Source organism: Xiphophorus couchianus, chromosome 2 (genome assembly GCF_001444195.1).
Source record: "Xiphophorus couchianus chromosome 2, X_couchianus-1.0, whole genome shotgun sequence".
In the NCBI taxonomy this organism is placed as follows: Eukaryota; Metazoa; Chordata; class Actinopteri; order Cyprinodontiformes; family Poeciliidae; genus Xiphophorus; species Xiphophorus couchianus.
The window spans coordinates 2,128,414-2,154,373 of record NC_040229.1 but is presented as its reverse complement, the minus strand read 5'-3'; the positions used below and the strand labels follow the sequence as shown (position 1 = coordinate 2,154,373).

At 35.4% G+C, this 25,960-nt stretch overlaps 1 protein-coding gene across 6 annotated transcripts; it reads right to left on the bottom strand.

Annotated features, from left to right (window-relative positions):
• Positions 1–79: 79 nt before the first annotated feature.
• On the bottom strand, positions 80–22,934 carry LOC114161421 (actin-binding LIM protein 1-like). 6 transcript variants are annotated; one of them, XM_028044686.1, is made up of 19 exons: positions 22,617–22,933; positions 17,918–18,061; positions 13,926–14,109; positions 13,738–13,841; positions 12,971–13,097; positions 12,755–12,848; positions 12,217–12,304; positions 11,221–11,279; positions 11,037–11,093; positions 9,448–9,525; positions 8,223–8,387; positions 7,149–7,178; positions 6,931–7,060; positions 3,825–3,889; positions 3,145–3,190; positions 3,023–3,030; positions 1,865–1,939; positions 1,557–1,637; positions 80–1,098 (listed from the first exon to the last, which is right to left on the bottom strand). In XM_028044686.1, the coding sequence occupies exons 1-19, from the start codon at positions 22,870–22,872 to the stop codon at positions 985–987; spliced, it is 1,905 nt and encodes a 634-aa protein (XP_027900487.1). In that variant the 5' UTR covers positions 22,873–22,933; the 3' UTR covers positions 80–984. The 6 variants fall into 6 exon arrangements, with proteins under 6 accessions (XP_027900487.1, XP_027900515.1, XP_027900509.1 ...); XM_028044714.1 differs by lacking the exon at positions 22,617–22,933 and adding an exon at positions 21,704–21,807; XM_028044708.1 differs by lacking the exon at positions 8,223–8,387 and having other exon boundaries at positions 22,617–22,934.
• Positions 22,935–25,960: the final 3,026 nt, after the last annotated feature.

Sequence of the window (25,960 nt, the reverse complement as noted above, 5' to 3'; positions counted from 1 at the left end):
TGTGGATTTCAGAGTAAAGCTGAAGTCCAAAGTTAGAAATATGTGGGCTTTACATTTGAAAATCAATAAATACACAGTCTGTAAGAAGGAAGATTTTATTTCTGGTGCTTGAAGTGGTGATGAAGCAGCAATATTAAGATGCATATGTGGTAAAACATGAAAAGAAAAACATCTCCACACAATATTACATATAATTAAAACATTTCAGTGACGATTTATTCACACAATTCCTCCCTACAATCTCAAATCTGTGTTTCCATGTCTGTATGTCCTAGTAAAAAGAGTTAAGTTTTCATATTTTAACGCAACTCAAAACAAAGTATATCTGTTAGTCATCCAGGCATAATTTCTCTGCTTAACGTATGAATTAAAAAAAAAAATTCAATAAATTCTGAAATTAAATAAACCAAATAACTAAAGAGACTTAAAATAATTAAAAAATAAAATATTTTATGTGCATTTTCCAAAGGCCATAACTGTCAGCAGTACAAACATAATACAAAGGCTGAAAGGATTAATCTTTACCCATTTTTTATTATTATCTGAAACTAAAAGGTTGATCTCTACAAACGATCCAGTATTAATCTAAACATGCTAAGCTAACATGCTAACACTCATGAATGGACAGAAATGCTTATTTGGAAAATTGTAAAATATGTATCAGTTAAACAGTCATAACTAGAAATTCCAGAAATAGAAACACTGTTTTCTATCGGGATGAATTAAATCTTACTAAATCAGTTATTTATTAAGCTATAAATAACTGTCAACTGTTAATAAACCTGTCATAATAAACACAACATCAACCGTTTCTGAGATCAAAGTATGAAAATTATCTTGCAGCTGCTTTACAGATGCTAATTGAGGCTTTAATTTTGAATTACTAACTATTTAGAGATAATTGTTTAATCTAAACATAAGGTGAAGTGAAATATCAACATCAAACACCAAGAAAAGGAAATAAAGTCTAAAAATAACAAATATTTAGAAGAGATTTGCTGCCTTCTTCATGTCATTACGCTTCCAAAGCGGAAGTTTGTCAAATTCCTGGATTTTCATCCCGAAGATTTCAAAGAATGAGTCTGGAGATAGGTGGCGCTGTGACAAACAAAGCAGGAGAGAATTAAACTAAAGTAAAACTGTAAATATAATTATACCCATGTTAAACGTCACCCTGATGAGTATCTGTTATAGAAAGACACAATGCTTTTGTTTAATGATCTAAATGCTGACAATCAAGGAGAGTAATGGTAAGGTCACACACTGATGTTGGACATGTGACTCAGTCCCAAAATGTGACATTTACCCAAGTTATTGACTTAAAACTTGCTCCTATTTCCTGCTGTAAAGCAACTTGGAAGCTAGTTTTATCTTATTTCAAGTGTACTAAGATATTTACAATAAAACCTAGCCGAAAAATAATTGGTAAGATTTTGTGTTTTTGCAGTGAATCTGCAGAATCTGCCAAAGGAACAGCAGCTACACTGCAAAAACACAACTCCTTCCAGCCTCCAACCGTTCTGCATTTGGATCTAATCATAATCTCGTTGTTTTACCTCGAGTCTCGTTCTGTCCACGTCCTTGGGGAGTTTCACTCGGCCTTCATTTGAGACTTTAAGCAGCTCGTATGGATAGACCTTGAAGGGACAAACACAGGCAGAAGATGCTTTTTAAGGACAGATTTATTCATATCTAAACATTTATTTGTGTGACAAAGCAGATAATCTAAACAATAACTTCTGAAGTAGCAGCAACAAGACAGAAGTTAATAGCAAGCAGAATGACGATAAGAATGTTGTAAGAAATACAACGACGAACTCAGGAATCCGAACAGATAATAGAGTAAATATAAAACAATACTTGCTTTAGGTTCCAGTAAATTAGGCATAGACACTCCTCTATCCACACGGGTTAGTGGGAGCTGATCATCGGTGGTGAGCTACAGGATGAAACATGCAGGAAGTCATGGCGCGATGAATCAGCAGGTAAGCAGAGAGCGGATAGATTACTGGAAGGTTTCTAATAATGTTTATGTTTTCCCCTATTCTCTATTCTCTTTCAATGTTATCAGAAGACATCAGTTCATTGATGTTTTATTGATAAAATGAACATTATGCTTGATATGAATCCAAGTTTACACTGCAAAAGCACAAAATCTTACCAAGTGTTTCTGTCTACAAACTAACTTATGAGTAACTTTTCAGCAACATAAAGGAGCAATAATCCCTTAATACTAATGACAAGTTACTAGTTCCACTGGCAGATTATTTCATTAATAATGTGGAAAAAATGTTTTGTTACAAATGAAATAATCTGCCAGTGGAACTAGTCATATTTTCCAATATTAAATCATTATTTACTTAAATCAAGCTCTTGTTTCTTACTGAAAAGTTTTTTATAAGTTAGTTTTGTCTCATTTCAAGTGTGCTAAGATATTTGTACTAGAAACTACACAAAAACACTTGGTACGATTGAATGTAGCTGCAGTTCCTTTGGTAGATTCTGCAGATTCACTAAAAAAAACACAAAATTTTACCAAGTAATTTTGTCTCGTTTCTGGTGCAAATATCTTATTACACTTGAAATAAGACAAAACTACCTTTTCAGCTACATATAGCATCTTGTTATAAGTAAATAATTCCTTCATATTGATGAAAACATTCTAGTTCCACTGGCGCGGTTACCTAGCAACCACAGCCAAGCTCAGCCCGTTACCTAGCAACCCAGTTCACTGGCACATTATTTCACTCATAACATTGGAAAAATGTTATGAGTGAAATAATCCATCAGTGGAACTAAAACTTTTTCTTCAATACTAAGGAATTAACTTAAATCAAGTACCAATATTTTACTGAAAAGTTACTTTTAAGTTAGTTTTGTCTTATTTGACATGTAGTAAAATATTTGCATAAGTCCAAAAATTCTTGGTATGATGTTGTGTTTTTGCAGTGTAGATCATTTTTGTGCTGTTGCACACAGTGAAGCGATAAAAGGACGACCAGAACGAGTCGCTCTCACACACCTTGAAGCCTGAAAGGAGAGGAGGAGAAGAAGAAGAAGAGATCACCAGTTTAAAATTAACATCTAAAAAAGTTGGTAAAATTATGAGCAATGACATGGAAGAGCTAAAACCTAAACACTTACTGAATCTGTCACTGCTGGTGAGGCGGTAACCGGGCAGAAAACGAGGCTTCAACAGCAGAAAAACATGAGCAATTTTACATCTCTAATTTTAAGAGTTTTCTCTTTTTAAAATTACAAGAACAAAGTTTAAAGCACTGTGGCAATAAAGTCATAGTATTGCAAGAATAAAGTCAAAATACTGAGACTTTATCATATTACAATTTTATTCTCGTGCAGTTTTATTCTTGTAATTTTATCACTTTATTTTCAGCAAGTTTATTCTCACAATTTTATGACTATTTTCATAATTATTATTTTTTAAATTCTATTAATTTATTAAATTTCTTTCCTTAGTAATACTAATACTCCATCATACTGATGGGAAGAGACGTTAAATATTATTACATTTTAATAAATACTCATCAAATATAGGGACAACTATTTGTTAATATTTGATTAAATATTTGTTAACCGCCCCTTTAAGAAGATTCATAATCTTGATATGAAAATGAAAATTTGTTTCACACCTCATGCTTTACAGGACATGAAAATATCATATTATTATTGTCCTTCTGTAGTTATAAACTGAAAAATATATATAAATCAATTTCACTCTAAAATTTCACTGTGATCAAAGTTGATTGATGGGTTAAAGCCACTTTTTCCTTTTTTTTGGTGGAACAGGGATGAATTTTGCTCACCAAACTCAGGAAGTTGTGGCTGAATCCGGGCAGAGACACAGTTTGGGTTGAGGAGGAATCTGGATCTGTGTGAAAGTGAGACAGCAGACAGATAAGCTCCTCATGAGACGACTTCAGGCTCAATTCCCTGAAACGGATCAGATTACTGAGGAAATCAGACTTTCAGAGCTGAACTGGACTGTCCTCTTGATTAAACCTGTTTATTTCATGTGTACCAAATCATACCAAGTCTAGTTTCTAGTTTCTATTCAACTGCCACTGACAACTGAATAAAAACATCTGGCAGCCTGAGTCATAAAACAAAAATCAGCAATAATCTGGGTAATACAGAATGCTTTAAAGAGAAAAACTGGAATTTCACTGTGTTATTCATTCATTTATAAATGTCACATATTCAAACTAAATAGCTTGCTAATATTTAGTTAGCAATCTAAATATTTAACTTGCTAGCTAAAAAAACAACAGCATTAATTTAAGTATCTGATGTAAGGTGCTGTGTGGGAGACGGGAACTACAACTCCCAAAGCTTTAGGGATTAATAAAGTTTCTATTTATCTATCTATTTACTTTGGAGCTAAATATTTAGCTTCAAACTATATATTTAGTTAGTTGACCAGCTAGCTGCTAACTAGCTAACTAAATATTTAGCTAGCAAGTTAATATTTTGCTTGCTAGCTAAATATTTACTTTGGAGCTAAATATTTAACTTCAGACAAAAACATTTAGTAAAGTTTAAGCTAAATATGTGCCACTAAACTGTGCCACTCCTTGAGGTCTATTCCTAGCTAAATATTTAAGGAGGAACTAAATATTTAATTTGCTAAATAATTTGTTTAGTTTGAAACTGTGACCTCTATAAACTATTTATAAAGGTCACATGACTTTGAAAAACTAGCCCTGATTTTTTCTTTTATTATTGCTCTTGATTTTTGACTGTAACGTTACAAACAGCACTTCATGCAGTTCAGCTTCAGTGAAATGTCTTTGTGATTATAATTCAGAGCTTTTCCTAAAGTTTAAAACACTCATAAAGGTCAACCTTAAAGCTAATCACATGTAAGCTGCTACTGCCAGTGGCCTTGTATGTTTTCTTTTTCTCTTCCTTTTCTGTAAATCTGCAGTTTACTAATCAAATTGACTCCACTGGGAACTGCGCCACTCCCGGAGGTCTACAGCAGAGCTGATTGGCTCACCAATTATCAGCTCCACCAATCCCTGATGAGGCCTCCCTTTTTAAACCCAACTTCCTGGGAGAAGGCGCCGCTGATTCTTTGTTCTAAATCTTTGTTACCTTTGATAGTCCCTGTATGTAAGCTTATAGTAGTACTAGAGTTTTGTTGTTTTTTGTTTAACCTGGTTTTTGGTCCAGTTTTGTTTGGTTAAGATCTTTGGTTTACAACTCTGGTTGTTTTGTGGATATTGTTTTATTTAGTATTGTTGGTTATAAGACCTTAACTTTGGATTCTAGTTGTTTTTTTACTTTTTTATTTTGTTAAACACAACCTTAGGAATGCTTAGATAAACTTTGGAATATTTATTGTAACAGAAAATATTCAATAAAATGCTCAGAAACAGATAAAACTCATCAAAATCTGAAATTAAACTAGTTTTATCAGCAATCTGCGTCATGTCTGGACTCTGACCACTAGGTGGCTCTGTTTCACCGGAAAAATAATCTTTTTCTTCTTTGTTGCTGTCATATTCAATAAATAAGAATATTATTGATTAATTCATTTGTTATATAAATAAATTACCCACAAATTAATGTCTTCAAGCCTTTATTTCTGTCAGATATGATTTTCTGCTGTATCTGTTTAGGATCTTAAAAACACAACATTTAAGTTAGAATATCACAACACTATATATATATATATATATATATATATATATATATATATAAACAACTTTTTATTATAAATTTAATAAAAAGTATTTTTAAAGTTTCTTGTTTATAATGTTGTAAGTGCGTTTGTCAGATTAAAAAAGCACTTACAACTTTTTAAGTGCTTTTAAAATGTTCTAATAATGAACAGGAGTTCATTATTAGGACATAATGAATATGAGTTCATTAGAACTCATATTCTCATTTAATGAAAAGGACTTTCTGTTCAGGAGTTATTCAGATGAAGGTATTTTAATAATAATATCAGAGAATAAAGAACATTGAAAAAGTATTCACACCTCCAGAAGTTCCCCTCATTTTGAAATGCTGAAACTTTGATTAACATTATTGGGATTTTATTTGACACACCAACATTCATGTAACTTATTTACTTTTTAAATTCTTTTATGCTTGGTTGTTCAGATTTATTCTCGTTAAAAGAGCAGGATTTGGGTCACTTTCTTTCAAAATGCCTGATATTTATTTAGTTGAGTTAAAAAAATTAAATTAAAGCTAATTTAAGTGCAGAAAAATAGAAAAAAACAAAGACATTTCTGAGTTTGAAAAGTTGAACATGTTTGACTTTAGAAAATCAGAAATTTCTCCTTTTTTTGTCCAGAAAATTTCTGAGATTAATCTAAAAAAATGTCTGAGTTGTTTCTATAAAAATTTTAAACTTTTGAAACTTATAAATTTCCTCTTTTTTTTCAATTTTATTTTGTTTTTTGGTGAAAATTTACTCCTCCATTTTTGTCTCTCCACAACGGCCCCAATATGCTGTCATGCATTCTTAAACTACAGTTGGAGGTCATAAACAAATCACTCAGAGGGCCTCTAAATGGCCCCCGGGCCACATTTTGGACACCTCTGTCTTGGTTTTCTTTCAACTGTAACTCTATGTGAAAAGCAGAGATGTATTATTTTCCTTACGCTTCACATCGTGCTCTACTTTGTGCTTATCTGTCATAAAATCTACCCAAAAATATTTTTTCTGAAAGGAAGGAAAAGAAAATGAGCAGATGAGGTTTCCTTCTTTTTTGGAAAAAAAGGTGTGATTAAAGAAGAAGCAGGTTTCATTTTGTACCTGGGTCGTAAAAAGGGGGAACCCTGTAACGTTAAAGAGGTGAAATGGATACAGGAAGTGATGGAGAAGTGGAAAAACAGAAAAGTAGAGTAAAGAATGAACGTTGTTATTTTCTGTAATCATTTCTGTTTGTTTTTCACCTGGTCGGTGGAAATGCTGCGGTGATCTGGACAGAGCCGGACTGTAGCTGTGTCGGCACCACATGGTTTGACCTCCAAACGGACCGTCACTTGAAGATTTTGGCACACATGGTCTCGTTGCAAAGCTCTTCTTAAAAAATGGATGGAAAACATGCAGATGAGTGACTGGTTGGGTTTTAACCTGGAGCTACAGCATGAGGTGAGACGGTGGTTTTTACCTCTGTGGTTTCAGACACGTTTCCTGGTGACTGAAGCAGAAAAACAGAGGAAAAATTACAGTTACAGAAACTTAACTTCCTGTACAAGAAGGAACCAGAAGAAACTGTCACTCAAATTGTTCTCAGATAGTTTAGCATTAAATCTAAAGCTAAAAGTTTAGGATACATCTTTATTGCAAATGTTAAAGATGCAGTAGGACTTATGCCAATGAGGAGCGGCAGGCATTGCTAGCCAAAAAGTTAGCAGCAGTAACGCTAACACACAAATAAACCTTAGTTCTGCTAAAGCTAAAGTGCCATGCAAACACATAGCACTTTAGCTACCTGTTCTGCTAAATAGAAAGTGAGGAGGCTCTGAATACAATTCATATGTGAATTTTTTCATTGTTTTGTTTCATCAATATGTTGGTCTAAGGCCACGGCAGATATGAACAAAAGGAATAAATTTCCACCAAAAAACTCGGAAGTTATGAAATTAATCTCAAGAAATGTTTTAGAAAATATTTGAAAATCTCTGATTGTGAAAAGCTCAAAATTTGCCAAAAGAAAATAATAATTTTGAGATCAATCTAAAAAAACTTTCAGTTTGAAAAGTCACAATTTTTTTACTTTTCAAACTATTAAGTCAATAATTTCTCAATATTATGGAAAAGTTCTAATTCCACTGGCAGATTATTTAATTTATAATGTTATTAGTGAAATAATCTGCCATTGGAACTAGAAACCGGGTTGCTAGGTAACGGGCTGGGCTTGGCTGGGGTTGCTAGGTAACAGTGTCAGTAGAGCTAGAACTATTTCATCAATATCAATGAATTATTGACTCTAAATAAGCTCTTATATGTTGCTGAAAAGTTACTTGTAAGTTAGTTTTGTCTTATTTCAACTCTACTAAAATATGTACAATAAAAACTAGAAAAAATACTTGCAGTTCAATTTATTATAGTAAAAAAACTTGAATATTTGCCTTTTCCCTTTAGAGCTATGCTCTACTTTGTGAAGATTCATCACATAAAATCCCAGTTTTATGCTGCGATGTGTGAGGTGTGGAATCAGGTCTGTGCCTGAAGGCGTTACCTCCGTCAGGCTTCGTCCGGTCGCAGCGTCTCCTCCGTCGCCCAGAGTGCAGGAGTTCACAGACTTATAGGAAATCATGTCTGGATGCTCTATATCATATATAGCCTTGACTCTGGGAATTGCTGCTAAGTCTCGGTAATCAATAATCTCATTATCTACTTTTGCCTGGAAGAAGGAGCGGAGACGTTCACAGACACACACAGAGACAGCAGAGGTTAGGCTGAGGGGAAACTGACAGGTTTACGTCTCAGCAGGGAGGAATCAAGCTTTAATCCCGCAGCACCATGACTCCCCTGCCGTTGGCACTTCATAGCCTGAATCTAACAGTTCCTCCACCTGTTTCTGTTCAAAAGATCAAGGCTTTGGCTCACACGGTGCTTTGATGGGAATTAAAGAATTCTTCTTTTAACAAACCACAGTGAAAGGCATTATGCAGGAAAACACATCACAGCACCATTTTATTAAGCAGCTCAGCCTCTTATGAGGCTGATTCACTCTAATGGAGAAAATGGAAACTAAAATTACATTTTCACAAAACAACAAAAGCTACTTCCGATCAGTCAAGGTTCAGAGATTTTTAGAAACTCTAAGTATGAAGAAACTGACTCTTATGCAGTTTCCATAAAATGTCCTAAAACGAAACATCTTTCATAATCGCCTTGTCCAGGTGACTGCCCTGTATGAATAAAAGAGTTTAACTGAAATAAGGTGCAAGACGTGGACAATACTGCAAAAAAACAAAACAATTGTCATAGATTTAAGTCTAGTTTCTACCGCAAATATGTTATTTCACTTAAAATAAAATAAAACTGATGTATAAATAACTTTTCAAGAAGATATAGGAGCTTGCTTTTGTTTAGAGTCAATAATTTCTTAATATTGGTGAAACATTCTAGTTCCACTGGTGCCGTTACCTAGCAACACCAGCCAAGCCCAGCCCGTCGCCTAGCAACCCGTTTCTAGTTCCACTGGCAGATTATTTCACTTACAATATGAGAAAATGTCTTATTAATACTAGTGCTTTATTTAAAAAAAAAATATTAAGGAATTATTTACTGAAAACAAACTCCTGTATCGTTCTAAAATGTTACTTATAAGTTGGTTAAGTCTTATTTCAAGTGCACCATAGTACTACCAAGTACTATGATGTCATAGTACTTGGTAGGATTTTGTGTTTTTGCAGTGTAAGAGAAGATTCTGGAAATGGGGCAGCATCAGAACTTACACAGATGGTTCTGCCGGGGCTGCTGGGAGTGCAGGATCCGGGTCGGGAGCAGGAGCTTTCAGATGACGATCTGTTGGGCTGGAGAACATCGAACAGTCTGAATGTTCCCCAGATTAGGGTGGCAAGCGGCAACGATTCAGTGTTTCGGTGCATTAAGGGAAGAATGTCAGTTCAACCTTACAGCCTTGAAAAGCAGAAGTGGAGCCTGCTGCACAACCAACAAGAATGCAGTAAGTGGTTTCTAGATGGTAAGTCAACAACTAAGCACTTTATCTTTTCCAGCAGTCATTGTACAGCGGAAAAACCAGCTGACCAAATGTCATGGAGCTCTGCTTGGGTTGCTAGGTAACGGGCAGAAATCTGCTGGGGTTGCTAGGTAACGCCGCAGTGCCTGCTGATTTGTGACGTTACATTCTGGAGTTTTTTGAAACAGCTCAATATCCAGACAACAAAACACTTTAATTTAATGCCAAAAAACAACTGGGTGTTTTTTTTGTTTTGAGTGTTTAGATGGTAAAGAACCAAGTGGAAGAACAAAAACGTACAAAATGAGAATTTTAAAATCGAACCATAAGCGGCGGCGGACATTTCTACTTCCGTAAACAGAGAACTGATGTCTGACGTCTATGAGCTTCCTGGTCACTTTGGGGTCGTAAAGCGTTGACAGAAGTTTGAGCTCAGTCACATTTAATCAGAACATAATAAGAACAACCACAAAAAATAAAATGTTTTTTTCAGCACTAAAAATGAAATTGAGCATCAAGACCTGCTGTGTGAAAACTGGACTGTTGCTCAGTTAATCTATATAAGTTGCACTTTATGAAAAGAGACAGAAAATATTAAAACATTTCATTATATTCTAATTGTTTGAGCTTTACTTTTATTGCAAACTTATTTTTGCTGTGGAAGTTAGAGCAAACTGGGATGCTGCTGTGAATTTAGGAAAGTTTGCACAAAACACAAAAATCTGAAAAAAACAGCAAATCATGCACCAAAATCAGAAAAGGAGTGAAAAATTCTCATCACTAATATGCCAAAAATTAGTATTTTTATTCAATTGTAAATAAAAAACATACCTTACTTCAGTTAAGTTTCAAAGTTTCATCCAACATTTTGTCGTGCTGCAATTATAAACTTTATTTGGATTTTATGTGACCGCCAGTTCATCCAATTAACTACAGTCTGGAATTAATTAATGTCATTTTATTTGAAAACCAAATAACTAATATTTTCAATTCAAAAACCTTTTCTTGCTGCTGATATAGCTAAAATGTTTATTGCTTTTAATCTGTTAAACCAACAGATCGGTACGACGGCGTATTAGAAAAAAGGAAGAGTATATTTCTGCATTTTCTACAAAAAACAGAAATATTTAGATTAATCTCAGAAGGTTTGAAACTCATTTATTTCCATGAGAGCATAAATGTTTTTCAGAGCCTTTTTCATTAATTCCTAATGAAATTCATAAAAGTTTGTGGCTGTTGCATGACAAAATGTTTAGAGTTGCTGGATGATTTTCATGTTTATTAATCACTCAGTTTGGTTTGACCTCCAGCAGTGCAGAAAAACAAACTGCAAACAATAATGACCTTCAGTTCACGTGGGGGGAAAAAGAAATCAAGACATGGAGTCTTTGGTCTGCTGATCTAAAAAAGGAAATGTGAACACGTGATGTGACGATAACGCTGCTTTAAAGAGCGTGAAGCTTGAGAGAAACGACACAGTTGGTAAAACTAAAGCGTGATTCTGGTTTTGAATCTTTACATTTCTCACCCTGCAGCTCTCCTCCGCTCTGCTGCTGTCTTTGCAGTTTGGATGCCAGATCGTTGAACCTGTGAAAATGTCGACAGTTAGCTTCAAAAAGAAACCAGAAACCTTCCAAAACCCAGAGCGAGGGTTTGGCAATAAGTCAGTTTGTGATTGATTCAGTGAAATTTATGAATATTTAATTTTTGGAAAATGTGGATTTTTTAATGGTTCTTGGTTTTCCACAGTTCATCTTGTTTGACAGTCTATTTATTTCAACTTTACCACAACATTTTAAGGTCAGGCTATGATTTCTCTTTTTTATTTATTATTTGAATAAAATCAGAATATTACAAGAATACAATTGTACATGAATACAGTGGAAATAATAAGATTATTCTCCTAACATTCCGACTTATTTTGGTAATATTAAAACTTAATTAAGTAGTAATTTTACGAGAACTACTGCATGAAAAAAAAAACTTAAAATGAGGAAAGTTGAGCATCTTGTGAAGTTATACTTGGCGAAATGATGGTGTGTTGGAGCCATTTTAGATAGAAAAAATGTTATTTCTGGCATAATGTCTCCCAAAACAAAGAATTTTCTGAGTTTTAAAAGTCAGAAATTTCTTCCTTTTTTTTTTTAGAATTTTTTTTAACCTAAAAATTTCAGGTTTTTTTTTTAGCAATTTTCTTTTACTTTTTAAACTCATAAATTTCTGAGTCTTCTAGAAATTTTCTGAGATTAATCTAAAAATTCTGAGTTTTTAAGCTAATTTTAAACTTTTCAAACTCAGGAATGTCTGACCATATTCTGGTAACTAGGCCATTTTTTAAAATTGTAGCATTATACGATACAAAGCCACTTTTTTAAAATATTTTCTGTCATTTATAATTTATTCTTTATAAAAAAAAAATAAGGGGGGAAATTGATTAAAATCAGATGTGTTATGTTATTTTTAAGCCGTGTCGCCGGCTCTACTCACAGTAACAACCTCATCAATCTGAATCAGTCGTACTCACCCTGTACGTACATTTCCTCTCCTTCTGTGAACATTTTGCCACATCGGCTGCATTTTGCACAGCCGGGGTGATAGTGTCGTTCTCCAGCCTACAAACCGAAAACAGGTGGATCAGGCTGTATCAATTATATTGTTTAATGTTCCATTTATTATGGTCAATGTTAAAAACACAGGATCTATGGTCTATACAAAACATATTCATTATATATTTTGCTTAAAATCATTCTTAAATAATGACATTTTATGGTGAGTTCTGCCTATTTTGAGTTCCTTTCAGAATTTCTAGGTTGCTAGGTAACGGGCTGGGCGTGGCTGGGGTTGCTAGGTAACAGCGCATTGTCACTCTAATGTGACTTAACATTCGGGAGGTTTTTGAAAAGGCTCATCTTCCAAACACTAAAAAACATTAATTTATTCTAAGAAAATAAACAACTGGGAGGTTTTAAAACATCTGATCTGTTTTCAGAAGCAGTTGAGACCCAGATATAAAAAATAAATGTTGCTAAAACAAGACTATGATTAAACATGACCTTTCTCACCTCAAGGACTTTTCCTGTTATGAACCTCTGACACGCTTCACATTTGACCCCAAACTGAGTCTGGTAGTCCCTCTCGCAGTACGGAAAGCCATCCCTGACACATGAGAGCACACACTTTCTGGTAGGTTCAGATTTCAGAATATATCTTTGGTTGATTAAAGCTAGCTAAATAAGGCAAACCTAAAGGAAAGCATGAAGGGAAGGGGGTGTACTTACTTATTGATGTACTCCCCACTCAGGATCCTCCTGCAGGATTTACATTTGAAGCAGCCGAGGTGCCACTGAGCCCCCAGCGCCAACAGAGCCTGGCCGTTCTTAATGTCTCTGCCGCAACCAGAACAATCTGACGGACAAAAACACAAAGACACTCACGTTCAAAAATACTTTACTAATCCCAAAGGGAAATTAGATAAGGTCCGGGAATGAAATACATGGTTTATTCTGAGACCTAAAGAGCAGAAATTTTACATATAAATAGAATAATATAGTGACAATACTGTGAACTTCACTTCCTCTTGAACTGCAAACAGTACTTATGTGTGTATTAGGAAAAGGAAAAACAATATTTATCTACATTTCTAGACAAAAAAACTCCATAAATCAAACATAAAAGAATATATATATCTGCTTTTATTTTTAATTATGTCAGCTTTGGTCCTCCATACATAAGTTCCACAGTGTTGTATTTCTATATGAAAGTGTTCTGACCAAATGATATAATTATGTAATTCTGTCCTAGTGGCTCTAATTGTTTTGCTTCTGTATAAATTAACTTAACGGATCAGGAAATAACTTATTGATTCACTTAAATATTAATTTGTTTGTTTGACTGTTAAGTTTGACTGTTATTACACAGTGATGTGATCTTATTGGCAGCCTAAAATTCTTTAAAGGGCTGCAATCTTTGGACACCTCTGGAGGTTTAGACCATCAAAGCTCATGATTTATAATATTTTATATGAAATGAGGGTATAACTACTCACTGTTGGGATGTGAGATGTGATTAGGAGACGTGGGTTCATTGCAGCGCTGACAGAGACATTGTTTTCCCCTGAAGGTGACAAAGTCGCCTGCAGGGAAGGGCTGCCTGAGACGCAGAGAAAACAAACAGAGATAAGACCAAAACGTCGCTCCCTCAACCTAAAGCTGACAGATTATCGTGTTTAATTACTTGCACATGGTGCACACGAAGCAGGCCGGGTGGTAGGACTTTCCCAGGACGGTGACCACCTCCCCCTCCACAAATTCGCCGCAGTTGGTGCACGGCGTGCCGTGGAGGCGCTGGAAGTCCACCGGGCAGAGGCAGTCGCCGTTCCTCATGAAGAAGCCGCTCAGAGCCAGATCACAGCCGCACACTGGGGTAAAGGCAGGAATTTAAAAAATCAGCTGCTGGACATCGTATCGTTTAGTATTTATAGATAAGATAAGATTTATTTGTCATTGTCATCAACAGATTACAACGAGATTGAGATTTGCTCGACTCGAGTTAAGATGCAGGTTATGTGTATAGACTGTACATAATATACAAAGATAAAGAGATTATTGTTAGCAAAAAAATAATTTAATCACATGACAAATTAAAACAATAACAATAATAATTTCCATTTGCATGATTTATTGTTTTCTCTCTCCTTTTACCCAAAACTGGTCTACAGTCTGGTCCAGTGGTCTCAACTAGCCTTTTTTAAGGGTTAGTTGAGGCCAACTAAATTATTGCTAACTAAATATTTAACTAGCAATCTTAATATTTAGCAAACAAGCTAAATATTTAGCCATCTAAATACTTAGCTGGCTAGTTAGCAAGCTAAATATTTATCTTGCTGGCAAAATATTTAGCTGTCCAGCTAAATATTCAGCAAGCCTGTACTAGTTAATGTGTTTGGATTCATCTTGTTCAAATACTTAGCTAGCTAGTAAGCTATGTATCTAGTTTGCTGGAGAAATATTTAGATAATATATTTAGTTAGCTTGCTTACTAAGTATTTAGCTGGTTAGGTAAGTACTTAGCTAGTAGCTAGCAGGCTAAATATTTATCTTGCTAGCTAAATATTTAGGTCCAAGCTAACTATTTAGCTTGGATAGTAAATATTTAATGTGAAATTAAATGCTTAACTTCAAGCTAAATATTTAGCTTCATAACTAAATATTTAATTTGGAATCACACGGTGAAAATATCACTGAAAAATTAACAATATTTTTTATCATCCTTCTACGACACCCTAAAACAAACCAAAATATTGCTGTTTATTTCTTATTGCGTAACTTTAAAAACGTCATAGTTAAACTCTATACATAAAATTAGTTTCATGAAACTGTTAAGAAAAGGGAACACTGTCTAATTTCTCATAGAAGTCTTCAGAAGGAAGCTAAGGTTTCACAGTTTGAAGTATTGTATTTTATTAGACTGCTGTCACATTTAGGACTCCATACAAACATCTTAATGTAACCAGAGCTTACGTAATCACACCACATTTATTGTCAATCTAATGATAAAGACTCATCTGTTTGACCAGACTTTCTGAAACGTTGCTGATCGGGTCATGCATGTAAATCTCTGTCAGCGAAGTGGCAGCTGCCACTGACCTGCTTTCCTCTCCACTTGTTTGGAGACATTTGATACTCTGTCCTTCAGAATGCACCGGGATGCCAGAAACAGATTTACGCCGCTCTATTCTGGTCCGCTGAGACTCACTCAGAGAAAAACTGTAGGATTTAAATCACTTTTTTCCCTATGACTGTTTATTTATTCCACTTCAAAATCACAAAACCTTACAGAGTAATTTGGTCCAGTTTTTATTGCAAATATTCTAGTACACTTTAAATAAGACAAAACTACGTTCAGCAAGATATAGGAGCTTGTTTTAAGTCTAGAATTTCTTAAAACTGATTAAAAAGTTCCACTTCCAAATTATTTCACTAATAATATGAGAAAAATTTCTCGCTATAAATTAAATAATCTGCCAGTGGAACAAGAATTTTTGGAACAATATCAAGGACGTATCTATTTAAAGCAAGCTCTTATATCTTACTGAAAGGTTACTTGTAAGTCAGTTTGTCTTATTTCAAATGTATTAAAATATTTATACTAGAACTATCTAGTGTTGATCCTAGGATATATTCTGTAGATTCACTGCAAAACACAAAATCTTATCAATTAATTTTTATCCAGTTTCTAATGCAAATATCTTAATACACTTAAAATAAGACAAAACTAACTTACAAGAACGTTTAGTCAAGACAGAGGAGCTTGTTTTAATTCCTCAGTACAGATGAAAAAGTTCTAGTTCCACTGGCGCTGTTACCTAGCAACCCCAGCTAAACCCAGTCTGTTACCTAGCAACCAAGTTCTAGTTCCACTGGCAGATTATTAAGATATTTTTCCCATGTCATAAGTGAAAAATATGGAAGTGAAACTAATACTATGTCATCAACATTAATGCTTAATTTACTTAAAACAGGCTCATATATCTTGGTAAAAGTTACTTGTAAGTTAATTTTGTCTTATTTCAACTGTATTAAGATATTTACATTAGAAACTACATCAAAAATACTTTGTAAACATTTCCACCATATTAATTTACAAAAACATACAACAAGAACTGCAACTCCTGATTAACCTGATATGTGACACTCATCTGATTCTAAACATTTAAATCCTCATTTCTACAGATTTAGAGTTTTTCTCCTGCTGAAAGTGTCTTTGTTTTCTCCAGGCTGTAAACAGCAGAGAAACAGCAACAACATGAGCAGCTTGTCAGGACTGATTAGTCGGGACAAAGGCTTGCTGCGGGAAATATGTCGGCTATGAAGCCGGGTAACTCTGCTGACTGCAAACCCAGGAGGATCTCACAGCGACCCAGATGATTCCAGATGATTGAATAAATTCAGATTCATGAGGCCTAAAGGGGATTTGATCCATCGCAGTTTGTTAAAAAAATACAAGAAAGCCTGTGTTACATTTAGATCTTTGCCTAAGTGTAAAATATATGTTAAAAATGCTTCCATGCACAGGTCAGGATAGGTCAACGGTCTACACAAAACATGTTCACCACATTTTTTCACTCTTAGGTAATGAGATTTCAATCTGATCAGTTCCGTTATTTTGAGCTCCTTTCAGAATAATTTGTTTTACAGGCGTGTTGTCACTTTAAATGCAAATAACACAACAAAAACACAAAATCTACCAAGAATGTTGGTCTGGTTTATAGTGCTTTATAGCGCTGTACACGTCTTCATAAAACTAATTTATAAGGAACTTTTCAGCAAATATAGGAGTTTATTTTGAGTCAATAATTCCTTAATATTGGTGACGTTCTATTTTCACTGGCAGATTACTTCACTAATAAAAAGTGAAACTGGTTATAATTTAACTTATAACTTTCCCAATATGTAATCTAAATACTCTGTCAGTGAAACTCCAACTTTTTAATCAATATCATTTTGTGTTTTAGTAGCGGAGCTGCTGCTGGCCACGCCCCCCAACTCGACGTTTGGCTGCAAACAGATGCGCAATAATACAACTGTACATCTTTGAAAAGCGGAAGTGGGGCCTCCTGCACAACCAGGAAGAACGCAGCAAGTGGATTCTGGAAGGTAAATAAACAACTTAACACTTGTCTTTTCCAGCAGCCAGTGTATACTGTACAGCGCATACTGTATATTAATTAAAAGTTTATTTATTTCAGCAGTAAAACCAGCTGACCACATATGTTGAAGCTGTACTGGGGTTACTAGATAACGGTGGAATTCCACTGGGGTTACTAGGTAACGGGTGGAATTCCACTGGGGTTGCTAGGTAACGGGTGGAATTCCACTGGGGTTGCTAGGTAACGGCAGTGCCTGCTGATTTGTGTCGTTACATTCGGAAGGTTTTTGAAACGGCTTGTTTTCCAGACCCCAATAAACATGATCTTATTGCCAAAAAACGGCTAAATGCTTATTTTAAGCACTTAAGTAAAAAACATTCAAAATGTGAATTTATTAACTGTTTATACTACACTGTGACTGATTTGCTGACAATATTCTTAAACCCATTGTTTAGCTGAACTGGAGCATGTGAGCGTTACCTAACACAACAGCAGCATCCAGGACTGAAATAGACCCAGTTATTTGGTGCAAAGGTGAGGAAATGTTTGTGATTTTTGCAGACGTTTTCTGACTCACCCTTGCATGTGAAACACTTCAGGTGGAAGTAGCTGCTCTGCACTCGCAGCGCCTCTCCTTTGCACAGCGCTCCACATCTGAAGCACTGGATTGGCTGTTTTCCTGCCAGAGGACCCGGCTGGCAGCCGTCCAGGGCGTGCAGCACTACGGGGCGGAAGAAACAGACGCATCGGTGACGAGGCTGATTCATGTAAAAACTGTCACATTTCATCCGTTGTGTCTTTGCTGCCTCACATTTTTCTTCTGTTAAGATTTTTCTGTCTCTTCTACTCTTCTAAAGAGGCTTTACTAACAAACACTGACCCTGATCATCACACCACCACCACCGTGTTTGACTGCTGTCTTAGTTAGTTTATTTATTTTTACATAAGACCAGGTTGGTTTGTACAGTTTCTGTCAATAAAAAATGTTATTGTTGATTGAAAACTGTCTTTTTATAAACTTATTCAGGTTATCTTTCTTGTTAAAAATGTTTTGATGATCTGAAGTATCATAGTGGGACCATATGGAAATCTGCACATTTTCATATCATTTGTGAATACTCAAAGTAAATAAAAACTAAATTAATAAAAAGTTTAATTATTATTTTTGCAGTGGTGTTCTAACTGTTCCTGCAGGATTTTTTATGCTGTTGGTTACTTTTACCCAAACGTTTATACTAAACATTCGATTGGATTTGATCAGAAATCATCAGAAATGTGTCAGAATAAAACAAAACTAAAAACTTCTCACTTTAAATTAAATTGTATTTGTGTTCAAATTATTGTGGGAAAATCGTTCTGACGACCAAATAAGCATCAGTGAAGGAAATATTTTCTCTGAAGACATGAAGATGTCTCCATGCTGGTAAGTTTTATTGGTTGGATCCATTTAATGTTTTTTAGTTAAATCAGACATTTCTTTATGTTTATTATTTACTTAAGACTCTAATTTATTCATTTTATCTAGTAGTTTAAACAAAAAACATTTAATTGGACAGAAAACTATCAGACATCTGCCTTTAAACCTAAGAGTTCATCCTAAATGGGTTTTTGGTATTTAAACTGGTCTAATCCTCTTTCATTTGAGAATAATAATAAAGGTTGCTGTGTTTTTCCTCTGAGCTTCATCAGATCTTTAACTCTGGGATCAGAGGAACTTTAATGAACTCGAGGCTTTGTTTTTACTCTGATAAATCCCATCAACTGAAGGACGCGCGTCGCCCTTCTTAACTCTGGTTAGTAAATTCAGGCCGCGGTTGCGGCGTCACGTTCAGCCAGGTTACAAGAGCAAACGGTCTGAACAAGTAAGCAGAAAATGTTTCATTATAATCCAAACTCTGAACCTGTTCTCCTTTTACTGTGATTGGGAGAAAATCCAAATGGAAATGTACTTTATTTGGTGTGTGGCTCCCGGTCTGCCTAGCAACAATGACCGGCTTGTTGGCATGGCGACAGGAATGCTGCCTAAACTGCTCTAATGTTGCTAGAGAACGGATCCTGTGATTAAACAGCAGTTTTTCACTTTTTACTGTAAAACTGTGCACTTATTATGTTAATTTTGACTTTAGATCCTGTGTTATAAACTTTATATCATTCAAACATCTCTTTCTTCGTCGCTCCGGTCTGTGAAGAAGCTGATCTGGTGTCGGGTTTTAACAAACGTTCAATTTAGAAAGACGGTAAATGGAGAGAAACCGGAGAGGGGGCGGCTAGTCGCTCAGCCTGTTATCTTCAGCTATAAAAAGCCGAAGATAAAGCTGGAGTGAGGGTGGATTGCTTCTTTTTACTTTGTTCTATTAATATTCGAGCTGAAGAATTCACACTTCCTCCAGTTTTTACGTTTTTAGGCCTCCAGTGGATTTTAATGGGATTTTAATGGACACGCTCCATGATGCCACGTAAAGGGCAACATCAAGGTGTAAATTCAGACAAAGATAAAAAGTATCTAAAAAATAAACAAAAGTAAGAATAATATATTGCATAATAAGGATAAAATTCTAACATAAAACAATGTTCATTTATTAGAAATACCTTTATCTAAGGAATGTGCAACTGAATAGGATATTTTTAACAATATACATAATGTGGGTGTGTGTTAAAAGACAATATGAAAAAAAACAACCTGTGTTAAAATTTCAGAAATTTTCTAGAAAACACTTGGAAATTTGGACTTTTTAAACTCAGAAAACCTCCGAAAGTAAAAATGTTTGCATCAGTTTTTGTTTTTGGCTTTTTCCCTTCATAACGATCAACTGAGTCTTTGTGAATTAAATTTCAGGTCCCTACAGGTCACCAGAGGTCGGGCAAGCATTAGTTCAAGCTGTCAATTTCACTGTCAGTTTTAAGCATCCAGCACGCCGAGGTGAGTGAACCCTCAGTGCATTTGTCCTGTTCTTTTGGGGAGATGTGAATGCTAATCGGACCAAACAAACGAACTCTGGTCCGCCTACAAATCTCAGTCTCCCTGTGGCTGAAGTGAACCCTGGTGCGGTTTAAAGGCGTATGTGAATGCCAAGCGAACTAAAGACCGCTCCAAAAGCAGGAAGCGGTCTACAGCGCAGGGCATTCTGGGTAAATACAACCAAAGAAACATGATAACTTAGCGCTAGCAGGAGAAATGACTTATAGAAATCCTACAGCCACTAAAACCTGACGGCTCCATTTTTGTTTACATTTTGTGAAGAAGGAAGTTGCTCTGAGTGTCGTCTTCAGAGGTTTTAATGTTGTTTCCTTCAGTGGCTCTTGATGCAGCGCCCCCACAGGCGAGGAGGGGAACAATTTTTTCAATTAGTTTGGATCATTTGATGAAAGAGAACCGCAGCAGGAAACGTAACAAATGTTGCAACTTTGGTCCCAAATCGAACCGAGTATCAGGAGGAAACACTCTCAGTTTATGTTTTATGGAGTTTTATTGACAAAAACATCCAGATTCTTTTCAAACACAAATTATTGAGTTTATGTTAAAATATAAATATCGGCTTTCATGGGGATAAACTGACCCTTCAACAATAATTTCACTCAGATTGAACAGTGATTATGGGACATGTGTCTTCATGTTCCATAATCATAAAAAGTACAATGCTGCATTCAGAGACGGCTCTAACATCCCAATAACTCCTGTTGTCCTTGCACTTTTACCCATTTGGCATCGTTCTTATCACTGGAAGTTAGTTTTCTAGCATTTCCACAGCTGAGCTTGAAGAATCTCAAGGAAGTTTTAAAACTATAGTTTGAATCGTATCGTTTTGTTCCAAGAATCCACAAAACAAAACATTTTTGTTCAACTTACTGTCAAAAACCCCTAATTTCAGTTTAAAGGGCATCTATAAACCAAGACAAACTTTTTTTTGAAGTATGAAGCAAATTAAACAAAAAAGATGAACAGAGAGAAAATGTAAAATTCTCCATATTAGTTAAATTCCTCAACTTTAACCCAAAATACTATAGAAATAAACATTTTGATGTAAAGTGAATGAAAATTAAAGCTTTTCTTTAGGTGTTTTAATGCCTTTTTGACTGTATTTTCCTTAATAAGAATTTAAAAACAAATATAAAATCTCTGTTCTTTGATTTCAAAATCTAAATAAATTTCCTGGTATTATGAAAACAAGCCATTTTGTTTCGTTAAAGAAGCTTTTGAGCCTCTAATCTTATTTTGTTTAGCTTGTAAGTTTTGCTGATCCGTGTCCTAACACCGACCCTGTTGCAGTTTAAAAAACTGTAGATATAAAGTGTAAATAAGCCTAATTAATTCAAATATAAATCATAAAGTTTGCAATTGCAGAGAGAAGTTGGGAGATTTTACCTTTTTGTTTCATGACTGCTGATTGTTCCCAGAGCGAGGAGACTAAACCAACGAACTGCTGCTGCAAGAGGAAAGGGGGCGGTCTGAAAACACACAGGGTGTGTGTGTGTGTGTGTGTGTGTGTGTGTGTTAAATTCTGTTGTCTGTCTGATCCATGACCTCATCTGTGATGAAAAGGGAGGAAGTCTGGCGGCTCATCCGCTGGGAGAAATGACCTTCCTTCATTTCATAAAGGTCTGACTGATTATGACGCTTCAACTTCAACAAATGAGAATATTCATTAATAGTTTCTTTAGTTCTGCAGTAAAAGCAGCTTACAAAATGTGCTGGAGCTCAGATTGGGTTGCTAGGTAACGGGCGGAATTCTGCTGGGGTTGCTAGGTAACGTCACAGTCGGAAGGTTTTTGAAACGCCTCGATTTGCAGAAACCAAAAAACTTTAACTTTTGGTCAAAAACTGGCTGACTGTTTTTATTCTAGTTTCTCTGGAAAAATATTTCACTAACAGCAAGACATTTTGCCCATTTTTAAAATTTCATTAAGTTAACTTTTTTCATTAGTATTGAGGAATTATTGATTTAAAACAATCTCCCATTTCTTGTTGAAAAGTTACTTGTGGTTAGTTTTGTCTTATTTGTAATAGAATCACTGCAAAAACACAAAATCTTACCAAATATTTTTGGTCTTGTGTTAGTGTAAATATCTTTGTTCACTTGATATAAGACAAAACTTACAAGTAACTTTTCAGCAAATTAAAGGATCTTTCTTTAAGTCAAGAATTCCTTATAATTGATGAAAATGTTATTTGTAAGTTAGTTTTTTGTTCTTTCAAGTTCATAAATATCTTTGCACTAGAAGTTAAACCAAGTTCTTGATTTGTTGTGTTTTGCAGTGTAGCCGGAGCTGCTGCTGACCTGAGACCTCTGCAGGAATCCCAGCCAGCTTCTCACAGACGATGTAGTCGTCTGGGTTGATGAAGGGCAGCTGCTCCATCATGCACTGCTTGGGGATGAGGTAGAGAACCTCGGCCAGCTGCCCGTCCTCGATGATGGACATGCGCCTGACCGAGTTCTTCCTCTTGACCCGGTCCAGGATCACCATGTCGCTGCTGTTGCCGGAGCCGCACAGCTTCCCCAGGCTGTTGAGGTTCAGGAGGCTGGAGCGGTTCATGCCTCCAGCCGGACGGACCGCGTCTGAAACCAGGCAGCACTTTCCAGGCTAGGCTGCTCTCTGACTCCTTATCATTGTCAGTGTGTGTGTGTGTGTGTGTGTGTTTTCCACCAGGACAAAGGCTAACTCCTAACTCAAGCCCCCTAAGCAGATTAGGTGAGGTATATTTAGTGTTTCTCTTCACGGCAATCAGAGGTTTTAAATTCAGGTAACCTTCTCTCCTCATTTTGAGACGCTTTACCTCATGCTGTGATTATTTAACTACACTGCAAAAACACAACATATCACCAAGAATGTTTAGTCTGGTTTATAGTGCAAATATCTTACTACACTTAAAGTAACACAAAACTAACTTATAAGTAACTTTTCAGCAAATATAAGCGCTTGTTTTTGTCAATAACTCCTTAATCTATATAAAAAAGTTCTAGTTGGACTAGCACATTATTTCACTTACATTACGAGACATTTTCCATGTTAGAGTAAATAATCTGCCAGCTTTATCATCAATATTGAGAAATTATTGCCAAGCTTTTATATCTTGCTGAAAAATTACTAAGTCAGTTAGTCTTGTATCAAATGTATTAAGATGTTTGTACTAGAAACTAGACCAAAACCGTACATGGTAAGATTTCGTTTTCTACCAAAGGAACAGCATTTACACTTCAAAAAACACAAAATCTAACCAAGTATTTTCATCTAGTTTTTATTGTAAATATCACAGAACATTTGAAATAAGACAAAACTAACTTACTAATAACTTTTCATCAGGATATAGCAGCTTGTTTTAAGTAAATCATTTCTTAATATTGATGAGAAAGTTCTAGTTCCACTGACGCCGTTACCTAGCAACCCCAACCAAGCCCAGCCGTTACCTAGCAACCCCGTTCTAGTTCCACTTGCAGAGTATTTCACTTAAAACAAGACATTGTTTCCATGTTTACAGTTGAAATAATACAGTGAAACTAGAACTTTTCCCATCAATATTAAAGGCAAATGTACTTAAAACAAGCTACTAAAATATTTGAACTCAAATGAGACTAAAAGTATTTGGTAAGGTTTTGTGTTTTTGCAGTGGTCTTACCATAAAAACACCATAAATTCTACCATCTTACACCAGAATGTGCTTCTGTGTGTTAGTTAGATTTTTTTGAGCTGCAGATGGAGAAACAGCTAAAAGAGGCGATCCTTAGTCCCTATATTTATCTGGACAGTTTGGTATTTTAAGGAGTCTGAATACTTACCTGAGTGAAGTTGGCCCCCCCACCTTCTTCAAATTAGACAAAATTGGTGTCAATCAACTCGGCTACGTTTGTGCTGGTTTGTGCAGCAAAGATTTTCATTTGTGCTGCTATCATTTTAAAGATATTAAGAAATGTTTTAGAGGTCATCAAAGGTCAACCAGCCCTCTTAATATCTTTAAAATGATAGCTGCACAAATGAAAATCTTTGCTGCACAATCCAGCACAAATGTAGCCGAGTTGATTGACACCCATTTCGTCTGATTTGAAGAAGGTGGGGGGGCTGGTTGACCTTTTGACCTTTACCCTTTCCTTAATATCTTCAAAACCGAAGCAGCACAAACAAACATTTTTGCTGCACAAACCAGCACAAACGTAGCCGAGTTGATTGACACCCATTTCGTCTGATTTGAAGAAGGTGGGGGGCTGGTTGACCTTTGATGACCTCTAAAAACATTTCTTTATATCTTTAAAATGATAGCGGCACAAACAAAAATTTTTGCTGCACAAACCAGCACAAACGTAGCCGAGTTGATTGACACCCATTTCGTCTGATTTGAAGAAGGTGGGGGGCTGGTTGACCTTTGATGACCTCTAAAAACATTTCTTTATATCTTTAAAATGATAGCGGCACAAACAAAAATTTTTGCTGCACAAACCAGCACAAACGTAGCCGAGTTGATTGACACCCATTTCGTCTGATTTGAAGAAGGTGGGGGGCTGGTTGACCTTTGATGACCTCTAAAAACATTTCTTTATATCTTTAAAATGATAGCGGCACAAACAAAAATTTTTGCTGCACAAACCAGCACAAACGTAGCAGAGTTGATTGACACCAATTTTGTCTAATTTGAAGAAGGTGGGGGGGCCAACTTCACTCAGGTTGAATACCTGGAGGAGGAGACAGCTTGATGTCCGTGAAATGACGTAATGAAGACGCTGACTGAAATGAAAATGAGCGAAGTGCTCCCCCTGGTGGTCTGGATGAACACAACATGACAACTAGCGAGTGTAAACCAGATGATTTTTTATTTCTGAATAAAATGTTTGACAAAGGGGAGCTGGGCAGACTTTTGTGAAAAAACTTCTTCTCTTTATATTATTTATTCAGTTTTTCTTTTTTTTAATATAAAGAATAATGTGTAAAGTAAGACAAATAAAAAAAGTAATACAGTTTTTCTTTTGTCTGCCTCTGTTTCAGTTATCTAAATAGATATCATGGTATTTGAATTGTAAATATTTGAAATAACTAACTAGTTTTAGTAACATTTCAATATACTTACTTAAATAAAAGTAAAAACAAAATGAGTTAAGAGTGAAAAATCTTTTCAACTAAAGGCTGTTCAATCCTGACATCTGATTTAATTTGTACTAAATTATGAATCAGACTGACACAATTTAACGTTGTGTACAAATTTTAGTATTTAAAACAAATAAACCATAAAAAAACAGCAAATTCAGGCAGAAGAAACATTTTTATTTATTTATATTTATTGTTTTTGTACCCCACCAGGGGGTCTTTTTGTGGCTCTAGTGTCCCTTATTTTCTGAAAGTAGGCCGACAGGAAAGGGGAAAGACATGCGGCAAATGTCGTCGCCGGGTCCGGGAATCGAACGCGCGACGGCACGCCCGAAGAAACATATTTTCAAAAATGTTTGTGAATCTGCATCTTAATCGTTCATCATTTTGAATGTAAGTGTGATTTTTACTGAATCTGAAAACTTTTGTTTTGTTTCATTTCCATCTGAGAAGTTAAAAAAAAAAAATTACACACGTTTCAGTTTGTTTAAAGAAAAATAAACACAAAAACTACAAATTCGACTCACTAAAAAGTCACAATGTCACAGAA